The sequence below is a fragment of the Mirounga leonina genome, unplaced genomic scaffold, assembly GCF_011800145.1.
Source record: "Mirounga leonina isolate KUSES-001 unplaced genomic scaffold, KU_Mleo_1.0 Mir_106, whole genome shotgun sequence".
In the NCBI taxonomy this organism is placed as follows: Eukaryota; Metazoa; Chordata; class Mammalia; order Carnivora; family Phocidae; genus Mirounga; species Mirounga leonina.
Genome location: NW_023270232.1, coordinates 5,588,347 through 5,615,586, shown reverse-complemented (window position 1 = coordinate 5,615,586; position 27,240 = coordinate 5,588,347). Strand labels below are relative to the sequence as shown.

The window sequence follows — 27,240 nt, the reverse complement described above, 5'->3', positions numbered from 1 at the left end:
CCTCCCTCACAAGCACACAGCATGCTCTCTCTCTTTCTCTCTCTCAGATAAATAAATAAATAAATCTTTAAAAATATATATTGTTACTATTGGTTGAATGCTTCCTATACCTTAGGTACTATGCTAAAGCCCTTTTGTGGATTATATCATCTAGCCATCATGTCATTCTCTGAGCTGGGTTCTTTTATTAGCCCCATTGTCCAGGATCAGCAACTAGAATTCGTAAGTGGTGGTGGCAGGCTTGAAACCCAGGCATTCTGGCTCAGAACCTGTGTTTTTTTTTGTTTTTTGTTTTTTTTTAATTATTTGAGAGAGAGAGAGCATGCGGTGGGGTGAGGAGGGCAGAGGGTGAGAGAAAGCAGGTTCCCTGCTGAGCAGGGAGCCCTGGATCCTGACCTGAGCCCAAGGCAGACGGTTTAACCGACTGAGCCACCCAGGCTCCCCTCAGAAACCTGTGGTCTTAACCACTGTGCTATACTTCCTTGAGTGATTCTGTATGTGGGGTGGATTTTACTTTGTGCCTTTTATATTTTCCAAATTTTCTACAGTAAATATCTCTTTGATAATGCAGAAGAAAAGGCTTTACTTATTTATTTAAGCTTAGAATTCAAAGGAAATGCATAAGAACTTTCTTCCTTTGGAAAGGCTCTACAGTCTTCTAGTCCAGGGATTCTTGGTGACCTCCGGGCCCTGAAATGGCCACGGATGGGTTTCTGAGGTTCTGTGAACTCTATGACACTTAAGATTTGGTGTAAATGTGCATTTTTCTTGGGAAAAGTTCTGTGGTCAAAATTGTTAGTCATTGAAAATCATAGAAAAGTTTGACAGCTGGAAATGCAGTCTTTTGCTTGATTTTATAAAGAGAAGAAAGTAAACAGAATATGGTTATAATATGTTCTTAAAATTTAGTTCTCTTAAAGCTTATCTGAGTGGGGTGGATAGGAGTTTATTCTTAGTTACGACACGTCAATTAAGTTTCTTTTTTTTTTTTTTAAGATTTTATTTATTTGACAGAGCACAAGCAGGGGGACCGGCATCCAGAGAGAGAAGGAGATGTAGGCTCCCCACTGTTAAACAAGGAGCCTGAGCCCAATGCGGGGCTCGATCCCAGGACCCTGGGATCATGACCTGAGGTGAAGGCAGATACTTAACTGAGCCACCCAGGTGCTCCTCAAAAAGACTTTTATCATTTGTCAGTGAAAAAATTAGGAATCCATTTACTTTTTCTTTTAAAAAATTTTTAAATTTTTTTTCAGCTTTATTGAGGTAGGATTGACAAATAATCACGTATTTATGGTATACAATGTGATGTTTTGATGTATGTGTACATTGTGAAATGCTTACCCCCAATCAAGCAAATTGACCTCTTCATCACTTCACATATTTACTTTTTGTGTGTGTGGCAAGAATGCTTAAGATCTACTCTTTTAGCAAATTTCATTAAACCGTGCTGTACATTAAGATCTCCAGAACTTAATCATCTCATAATGGAATGTTTGCACCCTTTGATCAGCATTTCCCCTTTTCCTCTAGCCCCTGGCAAACCACCATTCTACTCCGTTTTTATGAGTTTGACTTTTTTAGATTCCACTTATAAGTGAGATCAAACAGTATTTGTCTTTCTCTGATTTATTTCAGTTAGCATAATGTTCTCCATGTTCATCCATGTAATCACATGTGGCAGGATTTCCTTCTTTTTTAAGGCTGAATAATATTCGTGTGTGTGTGTGTACACATATATTTATGTATATATGCCATATCCGTTGATGGACACTTAATTTGTTTCTGTGTCTTGGCTATTGTGAATAATGCTACAGTGAACATGGGAGTGCTCTTTAAGACTGTGATTAATTTCTTTTGGATATATACCCAGAAATGGGATTGCTGGATCATATGGTAGTTCTGTTTTTTGGGTTTTGAGGAACTGCCATACAGTTTTCCATAATGGCTGCATTAATTTCTATTCCCACCGACAGTGCACAAGGAGGAATCCATTTATGTTTAATAGCTTAGAGTATATATCTTGTAATAAAAAAACTGACTTAGAAGCCAAAACCTAAAACTAAGGGTTAAGAGCCATTGTCACTTGGTAGCACTTAATAAGGTATTATATCCTTAGAAATGATGAAATCTGGTACACCTTTTTTTTTTTTTTAAGATTTTATTTATTTATTTGACAGAGAGAGACAGTGAGAGAGGGAACACAAGCAAGAGGAGTGGGAGAGGGAGAAACAAGCTCCCCGCTGAGCAGGGAGCCCGACATGGGGCTCGATCAGCTTGATCCCAGGACGCTGGGATCATGACCTGAGCCGAAGGCAGACGCTTAATAACAGCCACCCGGGCGCCCCTGGTACCCATTTTCAAAAGCACCTTTATGGAGCTGGAACATTTCCTTATTCATTATGTGAGCTCTTCTGATAGGGATTTTATACTCCAAAACTATTCTAGAGATTAAAAAAAAAAAAAAAAAGGCGAGCAGCCCTTGTTTTTTATTAGCCTCTTGCTTGATGCCTAATCTCTAGATATATGTAGAAAAAAATCCTTTCTACCACCACTGTTTTTCTGCAAATTTTATTGCAAAAGAGAAAAATAAAAGGAAGGATGGTGGAATCAGAGTGATTTTATATTTCTTCCTATGTCTGGCTTTTGCTTGACTCCTGACGGTATCCAGAGAAACACATGATGGGTCAACTTGGAAATGCTAATTTAAGCTACTTACATAATTTTGCAATATAGCATGTCATGTTCAGTAGGCTTCAGATCCAGTGTTGGAAACAGGTAAGTCATGGGGTGTTCAAAGGTCTCCCAGTAAAGACACATTTAACTTTACTACTAAGATTCATCGATGGGATATAATTAAATTAAGAGCATGTTCCCTATATACACATACTTAACTGCCTTAGTAATAATAGCCTACCAAATAGCTATAACCTGTTCATTAGTAAACAGCTCATTAGACTACTAATTTGACCCACAAGAAAACTGACCAGTTTGGAGATAAAACCTGTGATCACCATACTACTGTAATATTTCTGTTTAATCAGTGAAATTAAAAGACTAATCATGATATAGGTTACATTTCTTCTATTCCTAAAATACTTTTATTTAAAATCTTTGATTTTAGGGATGCCTGGGTGGCTCAGTCGGTTAAGTGTCTGCCTTAAGATTAGGTCATGATCTCAGGGTCCTGGGATCGAGCCCCACCCACATCAGGCTCCCTGCTCAGCAGGGCGTCTGCTTCTCCTCCCTCTGCCCCTCTGGCTTGTGCGCTCTCTCTCTCTCTCAAATAAATAAATAAAATCTTTTTTAAAAAAATAAAGTCTTTTTGATTTAACGGAGTGATGTAATTAACTTTAGCCTTAAGTTTTCTAATCTCCTTAGGGTCTGGACACCTTTAACATTGACATTCTTATTGATGAAATTATTATAAACCTGGGAAGTAAGACTGACTGTTATGTCTCTGACTTTGGGAAGTCAGAGCTAAAGCTATGGTTCACCTTTCCTCTGCCTCCTACAGACTTGTCAAAATCATACTAGGGATACTAACCTCTTCTTCCTTCCTTCCTCTGAAACTATAAATAAGGAGCTGAGAGCTTGATGCCAGAGCAGGGATTTAGAATCAGAGCATAGTAGAAGTGGGGAACAGAGTTCTGAGAAGCCCTAACAATGGGGATAATAAAACCACAGATCCAGGATTGAGCTAAGTCATAATTGAAACCAGTTGGGATTAGAGAAAAAAGGCATGGGTGGTACTAAATATCCTAAAATCTTGACTCAGTATTTTATTTTATTTTTTTAAAAGATTTTATTCATTTATTTGATGGAGAGAGAGAGAGCGAGAGCAGGAACACAAGCAGGGGGAGTGGGAGAGGGAGAAGCAGGCTTCCCGCTGAGCAGGGAGCCGGACACGGGGCTCAGACCCAGGACCCTGAGATCATGACCTGAGCCGAAGGCAGACGCTTAACGACTGAGCCACCTGGGTGCCCCTTGTCTCAGTATTTTAAGTGCATAAACATTGGAAATGTAAGAATGCATAATTCTTTCCAATTGTTAATTGTAAAATCCCCATAAACATAAGATTGACCATCTTAAGCGTTGCTGAGTGTACAGTTCAGTGGTGTTGAGTACATTCACATTGTTGTGCAAACATCGCCACCCTTCATCTCCATCACTCTCTTCTTGGGCTGGCAAAACTGAAACTCCATGCCCATTAAACACTAACTCCCCATCCTCCCCCCTTCCCCAGCCACCTGGCAGCTACTTCTACTTTTTTTTTTTTTCCACCTTTCTACTTTCTGTCTCTATGAATTTGACTCCTTTAGATACCTCATGTAAATGGAATCATATTTGTCCTTTTGTGACTGGCTTATTTCACTTATCATGTCTTCAAGATTAGCGGTGAACAGAATAAAAGCTCTTTTAACTCCCTAAAAGTTGGATCTCCAGATCAGGTTGTTTCTGTGTGGAGACCTCAGGCTGGGGACAGCTGGGGGGTCCACAAACCTGGGTGAGGGATCTTGTCTGTAAAATGAATGTTTAGCACATTTTCAAGTGTTCATCCAGGTTATAGCACTTGTCAGAATTTTCTTCCCTTTTTTGGGTTGCTTCTACATTTTAGATATTGTGAATAATGCTGATATAACATGGGTATACAGTAATTCTATTTTTAATTTTTGGGGGAACTGCTGTTTTCTATAGTGGCCATACCATTTTATATTTCTACCAACAGTGCACAGGAGTTCCAATTAGAATGCATAATTTGACAGTAAAAGTATTTCCAGCAATGGAGTAATTGGTTGGATTTCTTATATTGCCCTGAAAATCCTAAGGGTCACTGGTCACGTGAACAACTCCCTGAATTGTGGCCATGGTATCTAGGAGAAATCAACTATTCTTTAGTGGTATTTCCTGCTAAAGAATGAAGCTCCCGTTTTATATCAAAATACTTAACACCTCTGTTGGAAAGAATGACTAAAAGCTATAAGCTCATTGCTTTAAAAAAAAGTAATTACTATGGCATCTCCAAACACTTGAAAATGTGCTAAACATTCATTTTACAGACAAGATCCCTCACCCAGGTTTTTGGACCCCCCCCCCCCCCCCCCCGCAAGTTGTCCCCAGCCTGAGGCCTCCACACAGAAACAACCCGATTGGGAGATCCAACTTTTAGGGAGTTAAAAAGAGCTTTTATTCTGTTCACTGCTAGTCTTCAGTGCCTGGAAAAGTAACAGAACAGTGGCACTCAAGGATTCATTATTTGTTGAAAGAAAATGAATAAATCGGCTCTGAGGCTCTTTACAGGATACTCCTTGCTGTTTTTTGGCCTAGCTAATTTCTAAAAAGCACCAAACCTTCAGGCATTTGGAATTCTTCTGTTTGCAGTAGAGTTATCTTACCATTTTCAGAAAGATGTTTTCTTTCCCGTAATGTTGATTCATTCTTTCTTTCTTTGCTAGCTAGTTTCCCATTATAGTTAGGTAGGTTTGTAGTATTAGGTAATGTGGTTTTTAAGGATCTGTACATACTTATTTAATTCAATTAAAATGTTCAATATAGTTACCAAATTTCGAATTCCTATATTTTAGCTCTATTTGCTACTTTTTTTCTTGAGGTAATTTATTCATTTGGTAATGTTTTCTTAAAAAAAAAAAAAATAAACCAGTCTTCTTGGTTTTTGCTTCTTAGTTACTCTTTCATGTGGTAACAGCACCATCTTGTGAACCTTTAGGATATTGCTGCTGAAAACTTAACGTCCTGCCTCGTTCACAAACACAAAGATCTTCCAATACCTGAGGAGTGGTACAAGATAGACGTAGTTCTTGAAAACATAGAGTGGGTAGAATGAAATATAATCAAGGATTGGGTCTACCCATGAACAATGTGTTACTTTTTCTAAACCACACAGTTATTACTTTACAGGGATAGAGCACTTACTCAGTCCTGGACTTAAATATCTCCTTTTTTTGTTGGTTTTATGTTATATCAAGTAGGTGTTAAGAGTCTTGGAGCAGAAGCTTGTGAAACGATTTAGCTTCCCCCAGTTTGACCATGAACTTAAATAAGTGACAGAAGTTTTAGACTGTGAACTCTGTACCTTTTCTGTTTGGTTAAAAGGAACAGCAGGGTAATTATTGGCTTGAAACCTTTAACTTACTCCCTTGCAACTTATCAGTCCCTGTTTTCATTTTTTTTTTTTTAAGATTTTATTTATTTATTTTATTTGACAGAGAAAGCAAGCACAAGCAGGGGGAGAGGCAGGCAGAGGGACAGGGAGAAGCAGGCTCCCTGGGGCTCGCTCAGGAGCCTGACCTGGGGCTTGATCCAGGACCCCGGGATCATGACTTGAGCTGAAGGCAGACGCTTAATGACTGAGCCACCCAGGCGCCCCTCAGTCCCTGTTTTTGATGCAAAGTAGCAGACAAGTAGTCCCAAGAAGTGTGTAACTAAGTGATTTTCATTTGAAGTCCACTTTTTAAAATATACATTTTATAAAAGAATAATTGCTGATTTGGTTTCATGTATGCCTTTTGCGGAGGCTATAAACTGAAAAACTGCATTTAAAGTTTTATTCCTTGGTGAAAATAATTTTCTGACCATTTAGAGCTCAGTTTAAGGCTGTAAAATAATTACAGTAGAACTGCCATGGGTTAAAATATTTTTGGAACTTATGTGCTCTTCAATGTCAAACTTCTTGTCTTTTTGAGGAGTACTTGATTTTTTAAAAACAGCCAAGTTGGGAGAATAATGTGGGTAATCAAGCTGATTGATTTTGTATGAGACTAAAACTAAAGTATGACAAAGTAATTAAATGGACTTGGGGTTTGTCTTACAAACTGCCTCTGAAGTCAGAGTTCCAAAAACATCTTGAGCAATTGCAGCTTTCCCAAGGAAGTGAATAGCCTTTAAGAGATGATTGCTTTGAAGATGGCCTTCCTCAGAGATACAAGTTCTGTTATGTTTAAAAACTGTTTCCTTTCTTTATAGGAACATTCTTACCCACCCCCCAACATTTTATTATGAAAAATTGATTACGGGGGCGCCTGGGTGGCTCAGTTGGTTAAGCAACTGCCTTTGGCTCAGGTCATGATCCTGGAGTCCCGGGATCGAGTCCCGCATCAGGCTCCCTGCTCAGCGGGGAGTCTGCTTCTCCCTCTGACCCTCCTCCCTCTCATGCTCTCTGTCTCTCTTTCTCTCTCTCGCAAATAAATAAAATCTTAAAAAAAAAAAAATTACGTTTGCTGAAACATACAAAAAGTTGAAAGAATTACACCACCACCTTGATTCTGCAGTTATTTTGCGTATTTGCTTTATCTCTTCATTTATTAGTTGGTCTGATTTTTTTGACGAATTTTGTTGAAAGCTCACTGACTTCAAAGGTCCTTTCCAATGAACAGTTTAACTTTGGAAGAACTAGGGCATGCTCACTGAAGGAGGAGAACCTGACCATCCTGTGCCCATCTCCATTCTTTGTTTTTTTTTCAGGATGTGTTCCACATGGTAGTTGAAGTACCACGCTGGTCTAATGCAAAAATGGAGGTACGTTTCCCCTTATGTTGATAATTAGATTTAGGATATTAATTTTGACCTAGCCACACTGATTTGCTTAAGGGTTCAACAGCTGAAGTCGAAGGTTTTCTTGCTAGTCCAGTCTGTTTTCCAGTTGGATCTCCTGTTGCCTGCCAATCTCCCACTTGGGCTCCAACTCAAACATTTACTGTTTGCAAATATGCTATGGACTTTCCTTCCCCATACCTTTGCTTCTGGCATTCTGGAAGCCTAGAATTTAACCTTTTTCTCCTGTCTTGTTCCGCTTAAGTCCATCACTGACTCCTCTACAGAGTCAACGGGCTTTCTTTAGCCACCTGTGATTTTATTGAAATTTCTGTTGCATTTTGTTAATTTCTTTGTGATGATACCTAATAGGTTTGGCTTTTTGTTGTAGATATTTGTTATGTATTTTATCACTTAATTTAGCTTTTTGACAGTAACCACATTTTGTATATATTATATACTCAAATATTTGAATAATTTTAAGTGTTTTAAAGGAAAGTTTAAGCTGGATAATATTTATTTTGCCCTTTAATAAAAACCTTAAAACATTTATCAATGTTAGGATTTATTCCAGGTAATTTTAGTTTTTGCTTTCTGGAATAAGTAAATGTTTTTTTGTTTGGTTGTTTTCCTTCTATATACCTCAAATAAGTTTTCCACTTAAAGGCTGATTATGTAAAAACTTTTAATCAAATCATAAAAATGTTAGAGTTTAAGTCATTAAAGTGGAATTAGGGGATGTGCATTCCATAATTCATTTCCTCAAATTCTTATTTGAATAGTATTTTATATCCAAATATACAATGATTTGAAATTTTTTATTTCAGATAGCTACAAAGGACCCTTTAAACCCAATTAAACAAGATGTGAAAAAAGGAAAACTCCGTTACGTTGCAAATTTGTTCCCTTATAAAGGATATATCTGGAACTATGGTGCCATCCCCCAGGTATGTCTCTGTGTGATTGCTCAAAATGTACTTTTTATCTTATAAAAAATTAACCTACTGCTATTAGTGAAAAATATTTAAACGCAGAAAGTTTTTGCTATAGTAGATTTTAAAAACATAAAAGTAATTAATTTAATACTGCCTTGAACAACTTATTTTCAAGATAAACTAAAAGATAAATGTTTACAATGTTTAAATTCACATTTGAAAGTTTGTTCTTTTCTGAAATCTTTATTTTTCTATATGGTCTGGTTATAAACCACGCACATGGTTCCTTTGCATAATGAGGGGCAAACCTATTATGGAGAGCCTGTATAGCCTCGTGGTTGAAAGCACTGATGTTTGGCACCACATGCCAATTCTGCCATTTGCTAGCTCACCTAACTTGCCTTTCTTCCTTGCCGACACCTTCTTCCTTCCCGACACCTATCTCCCCAAGATATTACTAGCACTTAGCTCTAATGGCTGTTGAACCTAACACATGTAAGCTTTTATGTTGAGAGTCCTGATTTCTTCTTAATGCCAGTCTTTTTTGTGGTAAAGTAGTAAGTGGGGTTCTGTTTTCCTAAACAGCCAACACTTTGAGGAGGGAGGATATCCGCATTGTTTACCAATTTATCCCCAGCACCATGCCAGTGTGTATAGTAGGTTCTTATTTAATATTTGAATGAAGAGTCACTAGAATCATGTCTATTATGAGTAAATGATGGATATTTAATTCCGGTTTAGCAGGCTAATGCCTGTGGTACCTAAGATTTTTACATGAAATATTCAATTTTACTTTTTTCCCTGTTGATAAATTGTTTGTTTCTATTAACCATTAAGTCTATTAAGTGGAATCTACTGTGAAACAATCTGTAAGTTACCAAAACATAGATCAAACTCCTCGAGCTTGTTAGGTAATCACAGAGTCGTTTGTCTGCCTTAATTATAGCACTTCACTTTGTACTTCAGTTGATTTAGTAGTTAGCTTCAAAATATTATCCCTTTGGGAAAACACTGCTGAAAGACTTATTCTTCTGGAGGTTGGATTTGGCTTTGTTGCATCCAGTCTTCCTTTATGCCCCTTCACTTTTATGTTTTTGCCTTTACTCCAGCTGAGTAGGCAAACAAATCTGGTAATTAAGTTCTAGACTGGGGGAGAACTAGAACCATAGCTACATTTTTAAACTTGCAGTCGAGCACAGGCCAGCTGTTCCTTTGTGAGATGCTTTACAAGGACTCAGGAAATAAAGCCAGCAATTGAAAGCTCCAGAAAATCCTGATTAAACTTTTCAGTCTTGGCTCCTGGGCAGTGATGACACTTTTGCCACCAGAACATTTCATTTCCATTTTAGTACTATTGTCTACCTACCTTTGTTTTGGAAATTCATTCTAAGGAAAATCTAGTTAGTAGGAGATAGTGAGCATGAAGAGTTCATCAAACGCACTTTACTTTTAATGTATTTTTTACGTAAATATTTGGTTTTGCATTTGTGTTTGCACGTTGTCTCAGCTATTAGGTGGTTGGTTTTTGTTTGTTTTGTACAAGATCGTTATTGGGAGTGTGGCTGGCTCAGTCAGTAGAGCATGAGACTCTTGATCTCAGGGTAGGGAGTTCGAGCCCCCCACATTGGGTGTAGAGATTACTAAAAATAAAATAAATAAATAAACTTTAAAAAAGAAAGAAGATCATTCTCTGTTTTAAAGCTTAAAGTTAGTTTAATATATGTAACATAGCATATTTAGCATAATAGAGCCCCAGCATTTAATGACAATTATTGTGTCTACTGAAGATTCTTAGATGTGAATAAAGAATTTCTTAAAGATGAGAAGAAAATAGCTGAAGATTCATATTTTTGCAGAAAGACTCATGGGATGTGACCTTTTAATGTCAAACACAATCCACGTTGTCAGTAGCATGTATAGGAGTGATATACTCTCAGCCTTATTATTGTTATTACTCTTTAGACTTGGGAAGACCCAGGACACAATGACAAACACACTGGCTGTTGTGGTGACAATGACCCCATTGATGTGTGTGAAATTGGAAGTAAGGTAATGGGCTCTGAAATATTTTTCTGTAGTGTCAAGATGATGGTCATGAGGTGTACAAAGTTCATCCTTTAAAAAATACTGTGAATAAAATATGAGTATTAGCAAAATAATGATTCTTTGATAAGTTAAAAGCTTCTAGTTCATCTAAGCATTTGTATAATTTGTGCATTGAAACCTAGTCTAGAAAAGTGTGTCTATCCGCATGTGTGACTGTACATACATGTGGGACTGTACATACATGTGGGAGACGTAGGTGTGTTCTGCATTGCTTCAGAATGCAGATGACGAGTCAGTAGGTGACAGTACCTGGAGGCAAATTTCATCTCAATGGAGGGTGAACCTTGCCTAATGATTGGGAGCCGTCAGTGAATTGGCCTATGCAAGATAACCTGATGAGCTGGAATTTCTTTATCATCGTCAGAATTTCTTTATCAAGTAGGGCTGCTCTAAGATTATGACTATAGTTATATTTCTTTATGATCTTTCTCAGGCTCAGGGAAATGTTAACTGAAAAGAAAAATGTCATGTTTTTAACTCATAGAGTTAAGTCATATTATATGATTTGCCTAATTCAGTCGTTTCTACAAAGTAAAAAGCAAAGAGAGCACATTTATTTATTTATTTATTTATTTATTTCTTACTTAAATTCTAGTTAGTTAACATATAGTGCAGTATTGATTTCGGGAGTAGAATTCAGTGATTCATCACTTACATACAACACCCGGTGCTCATCATAACAAGTGCCCTCCTTAATACCCATCACCCATCTAACCCATCCTCCACCCACCTACTCCAGCAACCCTCAGTTTGTTCTCTGTCACTAAAAGTCTCTTATGGTTTGTTTCCCTCTCTCCTTTTTTTCTTTTACCCCTTCCCATATGTTCATCTGTTTTCTTTCTTGAATTCCACATAAGAGTGAGATCATATGGTATTTGTCTTTCTCTGACTGACTTATTTCAAGAAAACACATTTAAGTATGAGTTTGAAACATTATGGAGGATTTATTCTTTGGCACAATGAGTGGCAGTTCAAAAAATATGAATTGTCCTGAACCATGCTACTGCTTTTCTTAGGGCCTATAAGTAATAAGGGTACCTATTTTCAATTTTGATGGGACTGACAGGGATTTGCTTGCTTAGCTTTTTTTAAAAATTGCTCAAAGGAACAATCTTAAGGTAAGTTTGCAGGAACTTGGCATTTTCTGTATTTCCTGTTATCTGCCAAGTAAAACTTTTCTTCCAAAGGTTCATTCTGTAGTATTGTCCTAACTGTGGTTATTGACTCTCAGGTATGTGCAAGAGGTGAAATAATTAGGGTGAAAGTTCTGGGCGTACTGGCTATGATCGATGAAGGGGAAACTGACTGGAAAGTCATTGCCATTAATGTGGATGATCCTGATGCAGCCAATTACAATGGTAAGGAAATCTGAAGATCTGATCTATATCTAAATCTTATGCACCACCAAACTTAACCTATAATGACAGAATTGCCTTCAGTAAGCAATAAGGAATAAGCCCATGCCCTCAAACTGTTCAAGAATGGAGAAGCAAAACATTGGACCAAAGCATTGTTACTTCACATAGTGAACTTCCTAGTAATTACCTAGTAATTAAACTTTCTCCTTCATTCCAGGAAAGAAAAAAACTGGTAGTTTGTGTTGACTGTTTTCTCTCTTTCTTCTATACATACTAGCATTCACTTGCTCTATTGATTTATTTAAAAATATTCTTTATTGAGATATGATCTGCATACCATAGAATTTGCTGTTTTAAAGTATACAATTCTATGATTTTTCATATATTCACTCAGTTATGCAACTATCACCACTATCTCATTCCAGAACATGTTCTCCACCCTAAGAGGAAGCCCCATAGCCATTAGCAGTCACTGCCTGTTCCCACTTCCCGCTGTCCCTGGCAACCATGAATCTATTGTGTGTCTTTATGGACTTGCCTGTTCTGAACATTTTGCACAAGTAGGATCCTATGATAATGTGTCTGTCTGGCTTCTTTCATGTAGCATCATGTTTTCAAGGCTTATTTACATCATAACACGTATCAGGACTTCATTCCCCACCTCCACTTAACACAAAATTCACTGTTTTAACAATTTTAAAGTGTACAGTTTGGTGGCATTTAATATGTTCACAAGGTTGTGTGACCATCACCACTGTCTAGTTTCAGGACATTTCATCACTCCAAAGGAAAACACTACCTCTAAGTGGTCACTCCCTAGTCCCTGCTCTTCCCAGGCCCTGGCAACCACTAATCTGCTGTCTGTCTCCATGGATTTCCCTATCCTGGATATTTCATATACGTGGAATTTCATGTACATGGGGCTTTTTGTGTCTGGTTTCTTTTACTTAGCATAATGCCTAGGTGCATCCATGTTATAGCACGTATCAGCAGTCCTTCCTTTTTATGGCTGAATTCTATCCATTGCATGGATCTATGCCACATTTTGTTTATCCATTCATCTGTTGATAGACATTTGGGTTGTTTTTGGCTGTTAGGAATAATGCTGCTGCTATGAACATTCCTGAACAAGTTTATGTGGACATATGCTTTTAATCCTCTCGGATACAGATACCTAAGAGTGGAGCTGCTGAGTCATATGGGGACTCATGTTTAGCTTTTTCTGGAATGGCCAAACTCTTCCAAAGCAGCTGCACCATTTTACAGTCCTGCCACTGGCCATCAGTGTTCCGATTTCTCTACTTCCTTGCCCACTTGTTAACCTTTTTTTAAATTATTATTATTATAGCCATTGTAGTGGTATGTTTTATTGTTGGGTTTAAGAGTTCTTTATGTATTCTGGATACTAGATCAAGATACATGATTTACCTGTATTTTCTTCCATTTTGTAGATTGTCCTTTAATTTTCTTAATGAAAGCACTCAAGTTTTCCATTTTTGTGTAGTCTAATTTATCAATTTTTTTTCTGTTTCTTCTACTTTTGGTGTCCTATCTAAGAAACCATTACCTCTAGTCCAAAGGTCACAAAGGTTTACACTTAACGTTTCTTTCTAAGAGTTTTATAAATTTAGCTCTCACATTTAGGTCCTTGATCTGTTTTATGTTAATTTTTGTATATGGTATAAAATGGGAGGTCAGCATCATTCTTTTGGATATGGACATCTACTTGTCCCAGCACCATTTGTTGAAAAGACTATTCTTTTCCCCCATTGAATTGTGTTGGCATTATTATTAAGAATCAGTTGGCCATAAATGATGGGTTAGTGCTATAATTTGATTGTCTGAGTCCTTTTTGAAAAAGAAATGTTTATACCTTGTAACTCTGTCTTGTTATCATGACTATTTTTATATTAATCATGACTCTAGTTAATGATCGAATCCATTTTAGTTATTGAATTGGTCTTCTTTTGCCTGTCTGAAACGGGTCTCACTGGACTAAAATCAAGGTGTCAGCAGGATTGTGTTCTTTCTGGAGGCTCTAAGGAGAAATATTTTTCCTTGCATTTTCTAGCTTCTAAAGGCTGCCCACATTCCTTGATTCATGTCCCCACTTAAAAGCCAGCAATTCCAAGGCAAGTCTTTATCACGTCTTCTTCCCTGACTCTTCTGCCTTCCTCTTCCACATAAAGACCTTGAAGATTAAACCCAGCCAGATAACCCAGGATTATCTCCCAGTTTCAAGATCAGCTGATTAGTAACCTTAATTCCATCTGCAACCTTCATTCCCTCTTCCCATGTAACATGACATACTCACAGATTCTGGGCATTAGGATGTGGACAGTCCTCTGCTCACCGCGAATGGTGACACTGTAATGGTGGATATATGATACTATGCACTTTTCAAAAACCTATAGAATTTTATAGTAGCGGAATAAAGCCACACCCCTTCCAAAGTTGTCTTCCTCCTAATCCCTGGAAACTCTGAATAGGTTACTTTACATGGCAGATGGACTTTCAGATGTGATTAAGGTTAGGTCCTTGAGATGGAGTGAGTATCCTGGATTATCCAGATGGACCCCATTTAATCCCATGAGTCCTTGAAAGCAGAGAACCTTTCTCAGCTGTAGCCAGAAGGAGATGTGATAGCAGAAGAAGAGTCAGAGAGAGAAAGAGAGAAGGATAAAGAGAGACTGACTTTTTGTTTCAGATAGTTCCGTATTGTTAAAATATTGTACAGTGAGAATGCATTCATTCCATTTGTTTATACCCCTTGACAATGATTCTCGTGATCGCTGTGTCCATTTTCACGTGTGCTGCTTACGTAAGAGCACAGGCACTAAGTGGCATGCTCTGGCCACACTTAGGGAAGCCACACCTGTCAGTACGTCAGCGGCATTTTGCTAGGGTGTCATTTCCCTGCAGTAGAGGCTATTCGAAGCCTGAAAACTTTCTCTGGGTGGCTGGCCCCATGGTGCAAGTAGTGTGCAGCTTTCCCGCAGTGTCACCCCAAGACGGTGTCTGTCTGCCATCCATCACTGGAGTTCCTAGATGGAGAGAGCTCTCGACTGGCCACAACTTTGGGAGAGATACACACAGAGCCCTGGAAGAGGACTGCAGCAACCGGGTTGGGCACATTGATCCTCTTTGTCATTGTGGGGCCCACGATAGCCAGATCGCCTTGTTGCTTTATGGGAACCGGTGAACGTGAGCCTGGGGTTCATGTATGCTGCACCACCACTGCTGCCTGGCTGAGTAGGAAAGCCAAACCCAGGAGGAAACGGCACAGAACTGGTGCTCTTTGGTAGGATCTTGATGTGGCATTAGGAGGCAGACCGCTCTGTAGCTCTGCAGACCACTGGCTTTGTCTTTGTGTACACGGCATGCAAGATGAGGAACAAAAGTTGACTGGGTTCTTTTTTTCCTACCTTTTCTTTTCTGGGTCTGGTGTTCAGGGTTCCCCAGTCTAGATCCAGCATACCTTTCAAGGGCCTGTTCACAATTACAGAGTTGATCAGCTCCTGTAGTTTTCCAGGCTGTGGTATAATACAAAAATACATTTGGTCTTTGTCTCTAGTTCCTGGTAAAGAACTTCCTGGAATTTCCTGACTTCCTGAGTGTTTCTGAGTGTATTTTGTTATTCATAATGAGCCTTTCTCGTCAAACCTGAGTTTATGCTAATGAGGTGACTTAGGTGGGGCTCCTAGCTAGCCTCAGATTGGGGCTGGTCATCAAAGACCAAGTGATTAGAGGATAGGAATTTTCAGGCCCACCCACTGGCCTCTGGGACTGGGAGGGGAGACTGGAGATTGAGCTCTCCAAGCCTCTGGAATGATGACATTTGGAGCACTTAGGAGTTGGTGAACACGTGGGAGGTGCCGAGAGAATGGCACACCCACCCTGAGCGCGCCTGGAAGCTCTGCACGCCCCCCCCCCCCCACCGCCCCCAACACCTGCCCTGTGCATGTCTTCCATTTGGCTGTTCCTGAGTTGTATACTTTATAATAAACCAGTAAACAGAAGGAAAGGGTTTTCCTGAGTTCTGGGAGTCATTCTAGCAAATAAACCTGAGGAGGGAGTCCTGGGAGCCCTCGAGGCCACTGGTGTCTGAAGTGGGGTCAGTCTTGTGGGACTGAGAGCCCTTTCACTTGTGGGAACTGAACGCTGGCCCCAGGTACAGGTCGTCAGTTGGACTGAATTGGACACCCAGTTGCTGTTGGTACCTGGAGAACTAGAGAGTTGGTTGTTGGTGTTGGAAAATGCCCACACTTGCATTTCAGATTTCTGGATTTTCAAATTTTGGCATCAGGTGACACGTTCTGTGTTAATTTTAAGTTCCTTGAAATTTGTCAGTGTTTAAACATTTCCCAGTTCACTTCGTAAACTTTCAATACTTTTGGTGGTACTATGATAACAGAATGCATGATATTCTTTAACTGCACAGATTATAAATTAGACTTAAGCAAACTTATTTTATAAAATTTAAATGCGCTTCTGTTGTTGAATGTACTCCTCCTTCCAATAATACTTTTCTTGGTTGGTTTTTTAACCCTTGTTTCTTCTGTTTGCTTGCATCGAACAGCAGCTTGGTCATTTAAAGTTTAGCTTGAGGACTTTGAGGCTAGGCATTGTTGATGGCTATACAGAAACCTTGAAAAGTTTTAAACATTTTTTAAATTTTAAAATTTTAATTTTTTAAACAAATTTTTAAAAAGATTTTATATATTTATTTTGAGAGAGCGCACGTGACAGCCAGCGTGAGTTGGGGGAGGGGCAGGGGAGAGAGAGAATCTCAAGCAGATTCCCTTGCTGAGCGCAGAGCCCTACGAGGGGCTGAATCCCACGACCCTGAGACCATGACCTGAGCCGAAATCAAGAGTCAGACGCTTAAAAAAAAAAAGAGTCAGACACTTGAGGCGCCTGAGTAGCTCAGTCGGTTGGGTGTCTGTCTTTGGCACAGGTCGTGATCCCGGGGTCCTGGGATCGAGCCCCATGTTGGGCTCCCTGCTCAGTGGGGGAGACTGCTTCTCCCTCTGCCTGCTGCTCTGCCTACTTGTGCGCTCACTCTCTGTCAAATAAATAAATAAAATCTTAAAAAAAAAAAAGTCAGACACTTAACTGACTGAGCCACCGAGATGCCCTGAAATGTTTTTTTAAACAGGACACTTTTCTGTTGGCCAGAACTAGAACATTGTAATATAGAATGCCTATCCTATAGAGCGAGAAGTCTAGTCTCATTTCATATATCACACCCATCAATGGATTTCAGTGTAATCCATTTTTCTTGTCTCTAGTAATTGGGGTGTGTACCTCTGAATATAGCCTCAGGCTGTCTTTTTTAGTATCTCCTGCCCTTCTCATAGACGTTACCCAACCTTGCCAAACTAGTTCTTTCATTATGTAGCCCCCAGTCATTTCTCCCTCCTCTCCTCCAATAGAAATTATTGTATTAATTGTTCCCTTAATAAAGTCATGGATGATTTCCTTTTCATGTGTATGTGCTCTCTTTTCAACAAGGTGGTTAGCTCTGTTATCTTTTACTTTTTTGATAATCCATTCCATAGCTCTCTCAAGGTATGTACTTGAGATTTTTATTGCATGAATAATTACATATGCATCTTACAATCTGCTTATTCTCTTCTTAGATATTAATGATGTCAAGCGGCTGAAACCTGGCTACCTGGAAGCTACTGTGGACTGGTTTAGAAGGTACAAGGTTCCTGAAGGAAAACCGGAAAACCAGTTTGCTTTCAATGCAGAATTTAAAGATAAGGTAATGCGTCATTTAGAAGTGTAGCTTTAATGGGGCGCCTGGGTGGCTCAGTCGTTGAGCATCTCTGCCTTCGGCTCAGGTCATGATCCCAGGGTCCTGGGATTGAGCCCCGCATCGGGCTCCCTGCTCCGCGGGAAGCCTGCTTCTCTCTCTCCCACTCCCCCTGCTGTGTTCCCTGTCTCGCTGTGTCTCTCTCTGTCAAATAAATAAATAAATAAATCTTTAAAAAAAAAAAAAAAAGAAGTGTAGCTTTAAGCCTGTTTGTATTGAAACTAATTTAACTAGATTGGGTTTTTTTGTTGTTGTTGTTTTTTTTTTTTAACTATATTGTTACCATTTAAAGACTATACAATCATAAAACAAATGTTTAAAGACATAAGTAAGACAGCCTTGATACTGATTTAGTCATTTAAATTTTCTCTTCCGTTTTTGACACAAGGAAGTGAATTCAGAAAAGACAAAGTTATCAGTCTTTGGGAAAATGTTGATAATAAGGAAAGAACACTTACCTGTCATTGTAATGCATATCTCTTCCAATTACAGGATTTTGCAATTGATATTATTAAAAGCACTCATGACCATTGGAGAGCATTAGTGACAAAGAAAACCGATGGAAAGGGAATCAGTTGGTAAGCAGTAACTCTTCTCTGCATGTTTAACACAAAAAGCAGACCAGTTTGCTCCAAAGGTTTTAATGACATAAGCACACATTCCCTTAGAAAAGAGAGAACTGGTTTTGTCAGTCAGTGCTAAAGGGAGTGGGAAGGTAGATAGGTAAGCAACTGAGACGTACTCATAAGATACTCTCTGAACAAGTACAAACTAAAAGTATAAAGGGGGCAGTGAGATCAGAGCTTTGTGAGGGTAACTGGAAAGGCTTCCTAACATCGGGGTGCTCAGAATGTAGTGAGTAAAATAATTTTGAGTGCAAGAGTTTTTCTCTGATATAAATATAGAAGATGCATTGCAGCTTAACCAGTATCTACCGTGCACACAAAATTTATTACTGCTAATAATTATAGCTTATATTTATCGAGCAGTTAAATATCTGCCAAGCATGTAACAGATGTAGGGGGGTTGCCTGGGTGGCTCAGTCGTTTAAACGGCCAACTCTGGATTTCTGCTCAGGTCATGATCTTGGGGTGGTGAGATCGAGCCCTGCATCAGGCTCTGCACTCAGCAGGGAAACAGAAGAAAAAGTGAGCAGTTAGACATTTGTGTGAAAATGTACAATACTGTTTTCCTGAAAGTTTGATATTGAAGAAGAAAGTCAAATCACTCAGTCCTTTAGAGTTTGGTAGACCCAAACATGTATTAGTTTATAACAAAGTATTACGGATGAATGGTTTTGGACCCACTGGCTGTTTAGGAAGAAAACAGGCTAGATCCCTATCTGGCTCCATATACTCCTTGCCAGAGATGCACCCTGGCAACCACCATCACCATGTTCTGGCTGTTCTGTTTTGTTTTTAAGAGGTGCTGTGACCAGGCAGGTGCTCTAGGAGCACCCCTCAGAAGCAGCTCAGCACATTTTCTTACAGTTAGCTTCTCTACACCCTTATGTTAATTGGGTGCAGTCTGTTGGTGTTTGAGTTTACAGCCTTTGTCTTACATCAGTATTTAATGCCAGACACATAAATTTTGATGTGGAAAATTCTAGAAAAAGTAGAAGTGAATTTCTTTTTCTTTTTTTAAAGATTTTATTTATTTGAGAAAGAGCATGAGCAGAGGGAGAAGAAGGCTCCCCCCTGAGCAGGGAAGCCTGACAAGGGGCTCCATCCCAGGACCCTGAGATCCATCTCCTGAGCCAAAAGTGGCCCGCTTAACTGACTGAGCCACAGGCGCCCCTAAGTGAATTTCTTTATTAGCAGGAAAGGCCTTTCCAAACAGAGCACAAACTCAAAATCCATACAAGAAAGGTTTACTTGTGATATTTTTATGTGTCAGGAGACAATTTTTCCCCGTTCTTTTTTTTTTTTTTTTTAAACAAAATACAATGAAGGGCTAAATTCTTTAATATATAAATAGCTTGTTCAAGTTGGTAAGATAAAGATTAAAGGTAGGAGAAGGAAATTTACATAAAAGAAGCTGCATAGTCTCACTCATAATTTAAAATGCAATTCAGCAAGATAATGATATGACCCATTACATTTGCAAATGTTAAAAAAAAAATCAGATGATAGCGAGGGATACCAAGAACATACATATGTAGCTGTTGAGCGTATAAATGGGTATACCTTTGTGAAGGGCAATTTGACAGGATCCAGTAGAAAAATTAAAATTGCATGTATTTCTTCACACCACCACTGCTAGGAATATATCCACAGTTCACCAAGATCCATGTATAAGGATGTTCATTATGTCATTTATAATAGCAAAATGTTAGGAAAAAAATGTAATGGTTAAGTACATCTATATACTAGAACATTTACCAGTGTATGTATAGGACATTACAAGATTATCTATATATATTGATATGGAAGGATACCCAAAATAAAGGGAGAAAAGCAAAGTTCCAAGTAGTATATTTAATATGATCCTATTTATGCAAGATAAACACCCCCCCACACATAATACCAGCATCTATGTATTTATATCTAAATTTTTTTGGGGGGGGGAAGAACTATAAATTATAATTGCCTTTGAAGACAACCATCTGGAGAGGAGAGGAAGGCTTTCATTTTATGACTTTCTGAATTTTCTAACTATATATATATGTGTGTGTGTGTGTATTATATTCATTTTTTTAAATGTCAAAAGTTATCTGGGCAGTAAGATTTTTTTCTGAGTATGGGAAAACCCTAATGTATAAAAATAATTCTCAGGCATCTTCTGTTCTGTGAGTCAGGATAATGTCCTATAAAGTGAAAACACTGTCTTTCCAGAAACAGAAGAAAAAGTGAGCAGTTATACATTTGTGTGAAAATGCACAATCGTAAGACATTGCTTTTAAGTTCTCAATTTTTGTGGTGTCTTATTTCTATAGAAATGACCTTAATGCATGTTAAGTAACAGATAACTGCAGATATTTCCTTTTTCATTTTAGTAGACTATCTCTTATCATACCCATGTTATACTAGTACTATAATAATTTATATATAGGAAATTTTGAACTATGGATAAACAAAAACAAAGCCTATATTTTTAAAAAGTCCTCCTTATCAGTTTTTCCATAGATATTCCTATTAACATTTAGAGTTTTTTTTTTTTTTTTTTACAGTCCTCGTGTGTATGTGTAATACTTTAAAAAATAATTAGGATTATATTGCATGTATAATTTGTTTTACGATTTTTAAGTTTTTAATTTATTTTTTAAAAAGATTTTTATTTATTTATTTGACAGAGAGAGAGAGCACAAGCAGGGGGAACGGCAGGCAGAGGGAGGGGGAGAAGCAGGCTCCCCACTGAGCAGAGAGCCTGACTCAGGGCTTGATCCCAGGACGCTGGGATCATGACCTGAGCCAAAGGCAGATGCTTAACCTACTGAGCCACCAGGTGCCCCATGTTTTATGATTTTTTAAACATTTAACACTCTAAGTATTTCCTCATATCATTAAAAATATTTTTATAATATTATGTAACATTCCATCTCTGTATAATATCCCACCTCCTAGATACACCATTTTTAATCATCCCCATTGCTGGACATTTTGGTTACTTTCAGCTTTTCATTCTTATCAATGGTGAGATGGCATATATTGAACATTTATAGATCATTGTTTAAATCTGTTTGAATTCTGAGAGGTAGAACTTCTCTATCAAAGCACATGGACTTTTTAGAAGGTTTGGACATAGTTTATCAGCGTATTTTCCAGAAATGTTTCTCCAAGAACCAAGTGTTGCTCCCACTAGGACAGTTTATCTCAGATGCTTCACCAGCACTGACAGGAACTGATAGGATTTTTTGCTTTTGTCTAATTTGGAAAGATAGGTTTCTCATCTTAATTTGCATTTCTTAGTTATTTCAGTGAGAATTACAGGGCATTCAGTCTTAGATTTCTAAATTTGAACTTGCTTAGGTACTTGAATAAAATTGGCAACAAGAATAACTATACCTTGGCAAAATAAAGAGAATATTTACTATAGGTGAGAAAGCTTTCCACTGAATCAAACTTGAATTTCATCTGATTTACCATCTTCAACTTTCAAAAAATTATTTTTCATTGGGGTATAATTGACATAATATTATGTTAGTTTCAGGTATATAGTGTAATGATTCGATATTTGTATTTATTGCAAAATGATCACCATAAGTCCAATTAACATCCATCACCACACAGTTACAACATTTTTTTTCTTGATATGAGAACTTTCAAGATCCACTTTCCTAGCTACTTTCAAATATGCAATATGGTATTATTAACTATAGTTACCGTGCTTGTACATTACATACACGACTTAGTTGTAACTGAAAATTGGCACCTTTGACCGCCTTCACCATCCATCCTTCACCTCACCTCAGGTAACCACCAATATGTTCTCTATATCCATGAACTTGGTTTTGTTTTGTTTTGTTTTGTTTTAGATTCCATATATAAGTGAGATCATATGATACTTCTCTTTTTCTGTGTGACTTACTTCATTTAGCATAATGCCCTCAAGTTCCAGCTATGTTGTCACAAATGGCAAGATTTCATTCTCTTTTATGGCTAATATTCCATTGTGTATATATACTACATTAACTACATTTCTTTATCCATTCATTCATTGGTGAATCACAAACCTTTAGGTTGTGTCCATGTCTTGTTGTAAATCAGGCTGCAGTGAACATGAGGGTGCATATATGTTTTCTATTTCATGTTTTTGCTTTCTTCAGGTAAATACTTGAAGTGGAATTGCTGGATCATAGGGTAGTTCTTTTAATTTTTTGAGGACCCTTCCTACTGTTTTCTGTAGTGGCTGCTCCAATTTGCATTTCCACCAACAGTGCACAAGGGCTTCATTGTTTTCTACATCCTACTGACATTTGTTATTTCTTACCTTGTTGATAATAGCCATTCTAACAGGTGTGAGGTGACATCTCACTGTGGTTTTGATTTGCATTTCCCTGATGATGAGTGATGTTGATCACCTTTTCATGTACCTGTTGGTCATCTGTAGGTCTTCTTTGGAAAATTTCCTATCCAATCCTCTTACCCATTTTTTAATCAGATTGTTTGTTTGCTATTGTTGTATGAGTTCTTTATATATTTTAGATCTTAACCCCTTATCAGATATATGCTTTGCAGATATTTTCTCCCATTTAGTAGGTTGCCTTTTCATTTTGTTGATGATTCCCTTTGCTGTGCAGAAGCTTTTTAGTTTGATATGGTCCCACTTGTTTATTTTTGCTTTTGCCTTTGCCTTTTGGATAAATCCAAAAATTTATCCCCAAGACTGATGTCAAGGAGCTTACTGCCTATGTTTTCTTCTAGGAGTTTTATGGTTTCAGGTCTTATATTCAAGTCTCACCTATTTTGATTTAATATTTGTGTATGATGTAAGATAGTGGTCCAGTTTCATTCTTTTGCGTTTGGCTGTCCAGTTTTTCCAACACCGTTTATTGAAGAGACTGTCCTTTTCTTATTGTATATTCTTGGCTTCTTTATCGTAAATTAATTGACCTTATATGAATGGGTTTTATTTCTGGGCTCTCTGTCCTGTTCCTTTGATCTGTGTATCTGTTTTTATGCCAATACCATACTGTTCTGATTACTGTGGCGTGAAATCAGAAAGTATGAGGCCTCCAGCTTTGCTTTTATTTCTCAAAATTGTTTTGGCTATTCAGGGTCTTTTGTGGCTTCACACAAATTTTAGGTTTGTCCTGTTTCTGTGAAAAAATGCCACTGAATTTTGATAGGGATTGCGTTGAATCTGTGGATTGCTTTGGGTAGTATGAATATTTTGACCATATTAATTCTTCCAGTCCATGACCGTGGACTATCTTTCCATTTATTTGTGTCTTCCTCAATCTCTTTTTATTAGTTTTCAGTGTATACATCTTTCCCACCCAAATTGGGGTGCCTGGCTGGCTGGCTCAGAGCATGCGGCTCTTCATCTCGGGGTCGTGAATTTGAGCCCCACGTTGGACATGGAAATTACTTTAAAAAAAAATTTATTCCTAGGTATTTTCTTTTTGATGTAACTGTAAATGTTATTGTTTTCTTTAGTTTTTCTTTCTGATAGTTTATTATTAGTGTATGGAAAATACAACAGATTTTTGTATATATTGATTTTGTATCCTACAACTTGAGATTCAAGTAAACCAAACTTGAATCCCATCTGGCCTACCATCTCTATCTGTTGCTTTTTAACTATGAAGAGATAAGTTTTGTTACTGTGACTCATGACTACTTTTGTTTTATTTAATAGCATGAATACTACAGTGTCTGAGAGCCCCTTCAAGTGTGATCCCGATGCTGCCAAAGCTATTGTGGATGCTGTACGTAAAAGTTTTCCTTGAAAAAGAACATACTTGGTGGCTAAAAAAAAATGATGCCAATGGGGAGGGAAAGTACTTCTTTCAACAAATATTGGAGTTCCCCTATGCATGTTATTGTGTGAAGTCTTGAAATTACAAACCATGAACACACACAAGTGGACATTTGACTGAAGGGAGAAGCTGAGAAGGGGCCTAGTCAACTCTAAATGGGAAAATAGTACAATTGTAACTATCAAAATGATTCCAGAAGGTAGCGACTAATCCAAATCCCGTGTGCCTATCATAAGCCCTTCTTCCAAAAGAATTAATGGGAACTTACTTGACTTGGTTATAGCAAGGACTAAGAAAGTGGTCAGGTTTCAGGCACCATGCAGGAGTGGTTCATAACCCCTAGAAAAGACTTTCTTGTGAGGTAGTAAACTATTCATGAAAGAAATAATTTTGCCTTTGTATTATTTTTATTTGATTTGGGTTAACCAAAAGACTGAAATAGATAATCTTAAATTATTCTCATTTACTATATTAAATAAGGAAAAGAAAATGAAGTCTGACTTTTTATTGCCTTGTAAGTGTGGTGTAGTCCAAGGAAAAAGAATAATTTAACAATGAAGCCAGTACATTTAGATTTATCTTTATATATGAATCCTGACAAAGTTGAGGTGAATAAGAAAAGTTGGAAGGGAAAAACCACTGGTTAACAATCATAACTTTTCAATGAGAACACTCTGCCTACTTTTTATGTATATGTGTGTATATATATAAATTCATTATATATGCATCAATCAGTTATTTCAAACAACATTTCTTTTTATTTATCCTCCTGTGTGCAGTCAAAAGCTAAGGGCCTGAATTTGTTTTTTGGCAGTAGAGTGAACCTTGCCTTGTTCCTATATATTATAAATTATTTTTAGAACCTAAAAATTGGGGAAGTTACCATCTGTTCATATTCTTTTAAGATTTTTGTGTTGGTATACTTTTTTAGATTATTTTTTTTCTGGAATTAGACTAATACATTTTAATATTTTATTTTAGTTACCACCACCATGCGAATCTGCCTGCACAGTACCAACAGATGGTAAGATCTATATTCTAGTAAAATTACACTAAACATTGTGTGTACGTGTGGGAAAATTATAGCTGTATCTACAGATTTATCTTACACACCACATCCACAGAGAAAGAGAAGGAAGGGAAGAAGAAACATTTTTAGAGTTCCATAATGTCTGTGGGAAGAAGGATGGCTGTTAACGCCACCCTTCACGCCAACCCCCATCACAGCAGTTTCCAAACCATGACCCGCTCTTCTCCTCTGGGTTCCGGGTAGATGCCTCATGGATGGTGGAGCAGGTGGGGCTCTGGATCCCCCCTCTGGCCACCAGCTGCTTCACCCAGAAAACAGCTTTCTCCCCCTTTACATTTAGAATTCTCTGTAAGGTTCTTCTGGTGAGAATCACATGTTTATTGATTAGTATCAAGAGTGAGAAAGCCCAGAAGAAAACACTGTGATAAATTACCTGTTTTTGCTGTAGTGAAACTTCAGGTGTAAGTTTGTTTTAAGGTAATCTATGGTAGGATACATTAAAGCAAGTATGGTATTCTTTGTTATATTTTGGGTGTATCTTGATTCTTTTTTTATTATTTTTAATTTTGATTCTTAATAAGAGATTCTAATTTGGTTTTCTTTTCTCTGAATGCAGTGGATAAGTGGTTCCATCACCAGAAAAACTAATGAATATTCTGTGGAATACAAGCTGATGTTGCTGCATCTTATTCATCCGGAGTATTAGATGCAAAAGTAGTAGCTTTTCAAAGCTTTAAATTCATAGAACTAATCTAACTAAAGCAAATTCTGCTGCGACCAGTATATCCAGAATGTTCTGCATCTAAAAGCATTTTTCATATCTCAACTAAGATAACTGTTAGTACATGTTTCAATATCAAAGCAGTTGTTGTAATTTGGAAATCATTTGTGAATAAATGTGCAAGACGAATGCATGTTGGATGTATATGTTTACCATGTGTTAGAAAATAAAATTATTTTGCTGAAACTTCATTTATAATATTTTTACTTTACTCTGAAGCCTGATGTTACCAAGTGGGCATGGGTGCTGTTTGGTGTTTGTTTTCTATCAATGATCTTATAATTCAATTTCATAATTATTAGACTAAAACTGACTTTATTTTTAGGAACCCGAGAATGAAATCCCTTATGTTTAAAGTAGTCTTGATGCTATATTCTTACTAATTCCTAGCTCATACTCTCTCGTTCTCTCTCTAATAAGTAAAATCTTTAAAAAAAATTTTATTTATTTGAGAGAGCAAGAGAGTACAAGTGGGGGGGAGGGGCAGAGGGAGAGGGAGATGCAGACTCCCTGCTGAGCAGGGAGCCCCATGCAGGGCTTGAGATCATGACCTGTGAGCTGAAGGCATACGCTTAACTGACTGAGCCACCCAGGTGCCCCAAAACACTGAACAGTGCTAACAACACATCCCGTGTTGTCCATGGGTCCGTAGGCTTGGTTTTGTTTTTCCAGTCTATTTTCTCTCTGTTTCAGACTGGGTGAGTTGTGTTGTTCTGTCCTAGAGTTCATGGAGCCTGTCCTCTGTCATCTCCACGTTCACAGTGAACCTACCCAGCAGGTGTTATTATGGAACTGTTAAGTTACTGTATTATTAGTTCTATAGTTTCCATTCGGTTCTTTCTTATAATTTCTATTTCTTTGCCAAGGTTTTCTATTTTTTAATTTATTTCAAGGGAATTTCTAATTGACAGTCTTAACTGCAGTTTTAAGATGGCTACTTTAAAATCCTTGTCAAGATCATCACTGTTGGCGTCCATTATCTTTTTTCACTCAAGTTGTGATTTTCTTCGTTCACAGTATGATGGGTTAGTTGTGTCCTAGACATTTTGTCTATTATGGTCCTATGTAAATCCTGTATTTTAGCAGGCATCCCCACTGAGGGCTAGTGCATGGGGCTCGGCTTACTTTGTGGACCGTGGTTTCAATGGCGGCTTAATTTTCAGCACTTCGCACTGTTACTCTGTTATGTTTGGTTTTCTCTAGTGCCTTTGGGGCTTCTGTTGGTTCCTGCAGGTGC

The 27,240-nt window shown here is 37.9% G+C and overlaps 1 protein-coding gene across 1 annotated transcript in view; it reads left to right on the top strand.

The window, feature by feature from the left end:
• Positions 1 to 26,194, top strand: part of LOC118018333 (inorganic pyrophosphatase) — a 35,006-nt gene extending 8,812 nt beyond the window's left edge. The window contains exons 3-11 of the mRNA XM_035016726.1: positions 7,483 to 7,536; positions 8,379 to 8,498; positions 10,449 to 10,535; positions 11,824 to 11,950; positions 17,593 to 17,720; positions 18,264 to 18,349; positions 24,072 to 24,141; positions 25,174 to 25,216; positions 25,839 to 26,194. Coding sequence (XP_034872617.1) covers positions 7,483 to 7,536; positions 8,379 to 8,498; positions 10,449 to 10,535; positions 11,824 to 11,950; positions 17,593 to 17,720; positions 18,264 to 18,349; positions 24,072 to 24,141; positions 25,174 to 25,216; positions 25,839 to 25,870 — 747 coding nt within the window. The 3' untranslated portion in view covers positions 25,871 to 26,194. The remainder of the gene's footprint in view (positions 1 to 7,482; positions 7,537 to 8,378; positions 8,499 to 10,448; positions 10,536 to 11,823; positions 11,951 to 17,592; positions 17,721 to 18,263; positions 18,350 to 24,071; positions 24,142 to 25,173; positions 25,217 to 25,838) is intronic.
• The last annotated feature ends 1,046 nt before the right edge of the window (positions 26,195 to 27,240 follow it).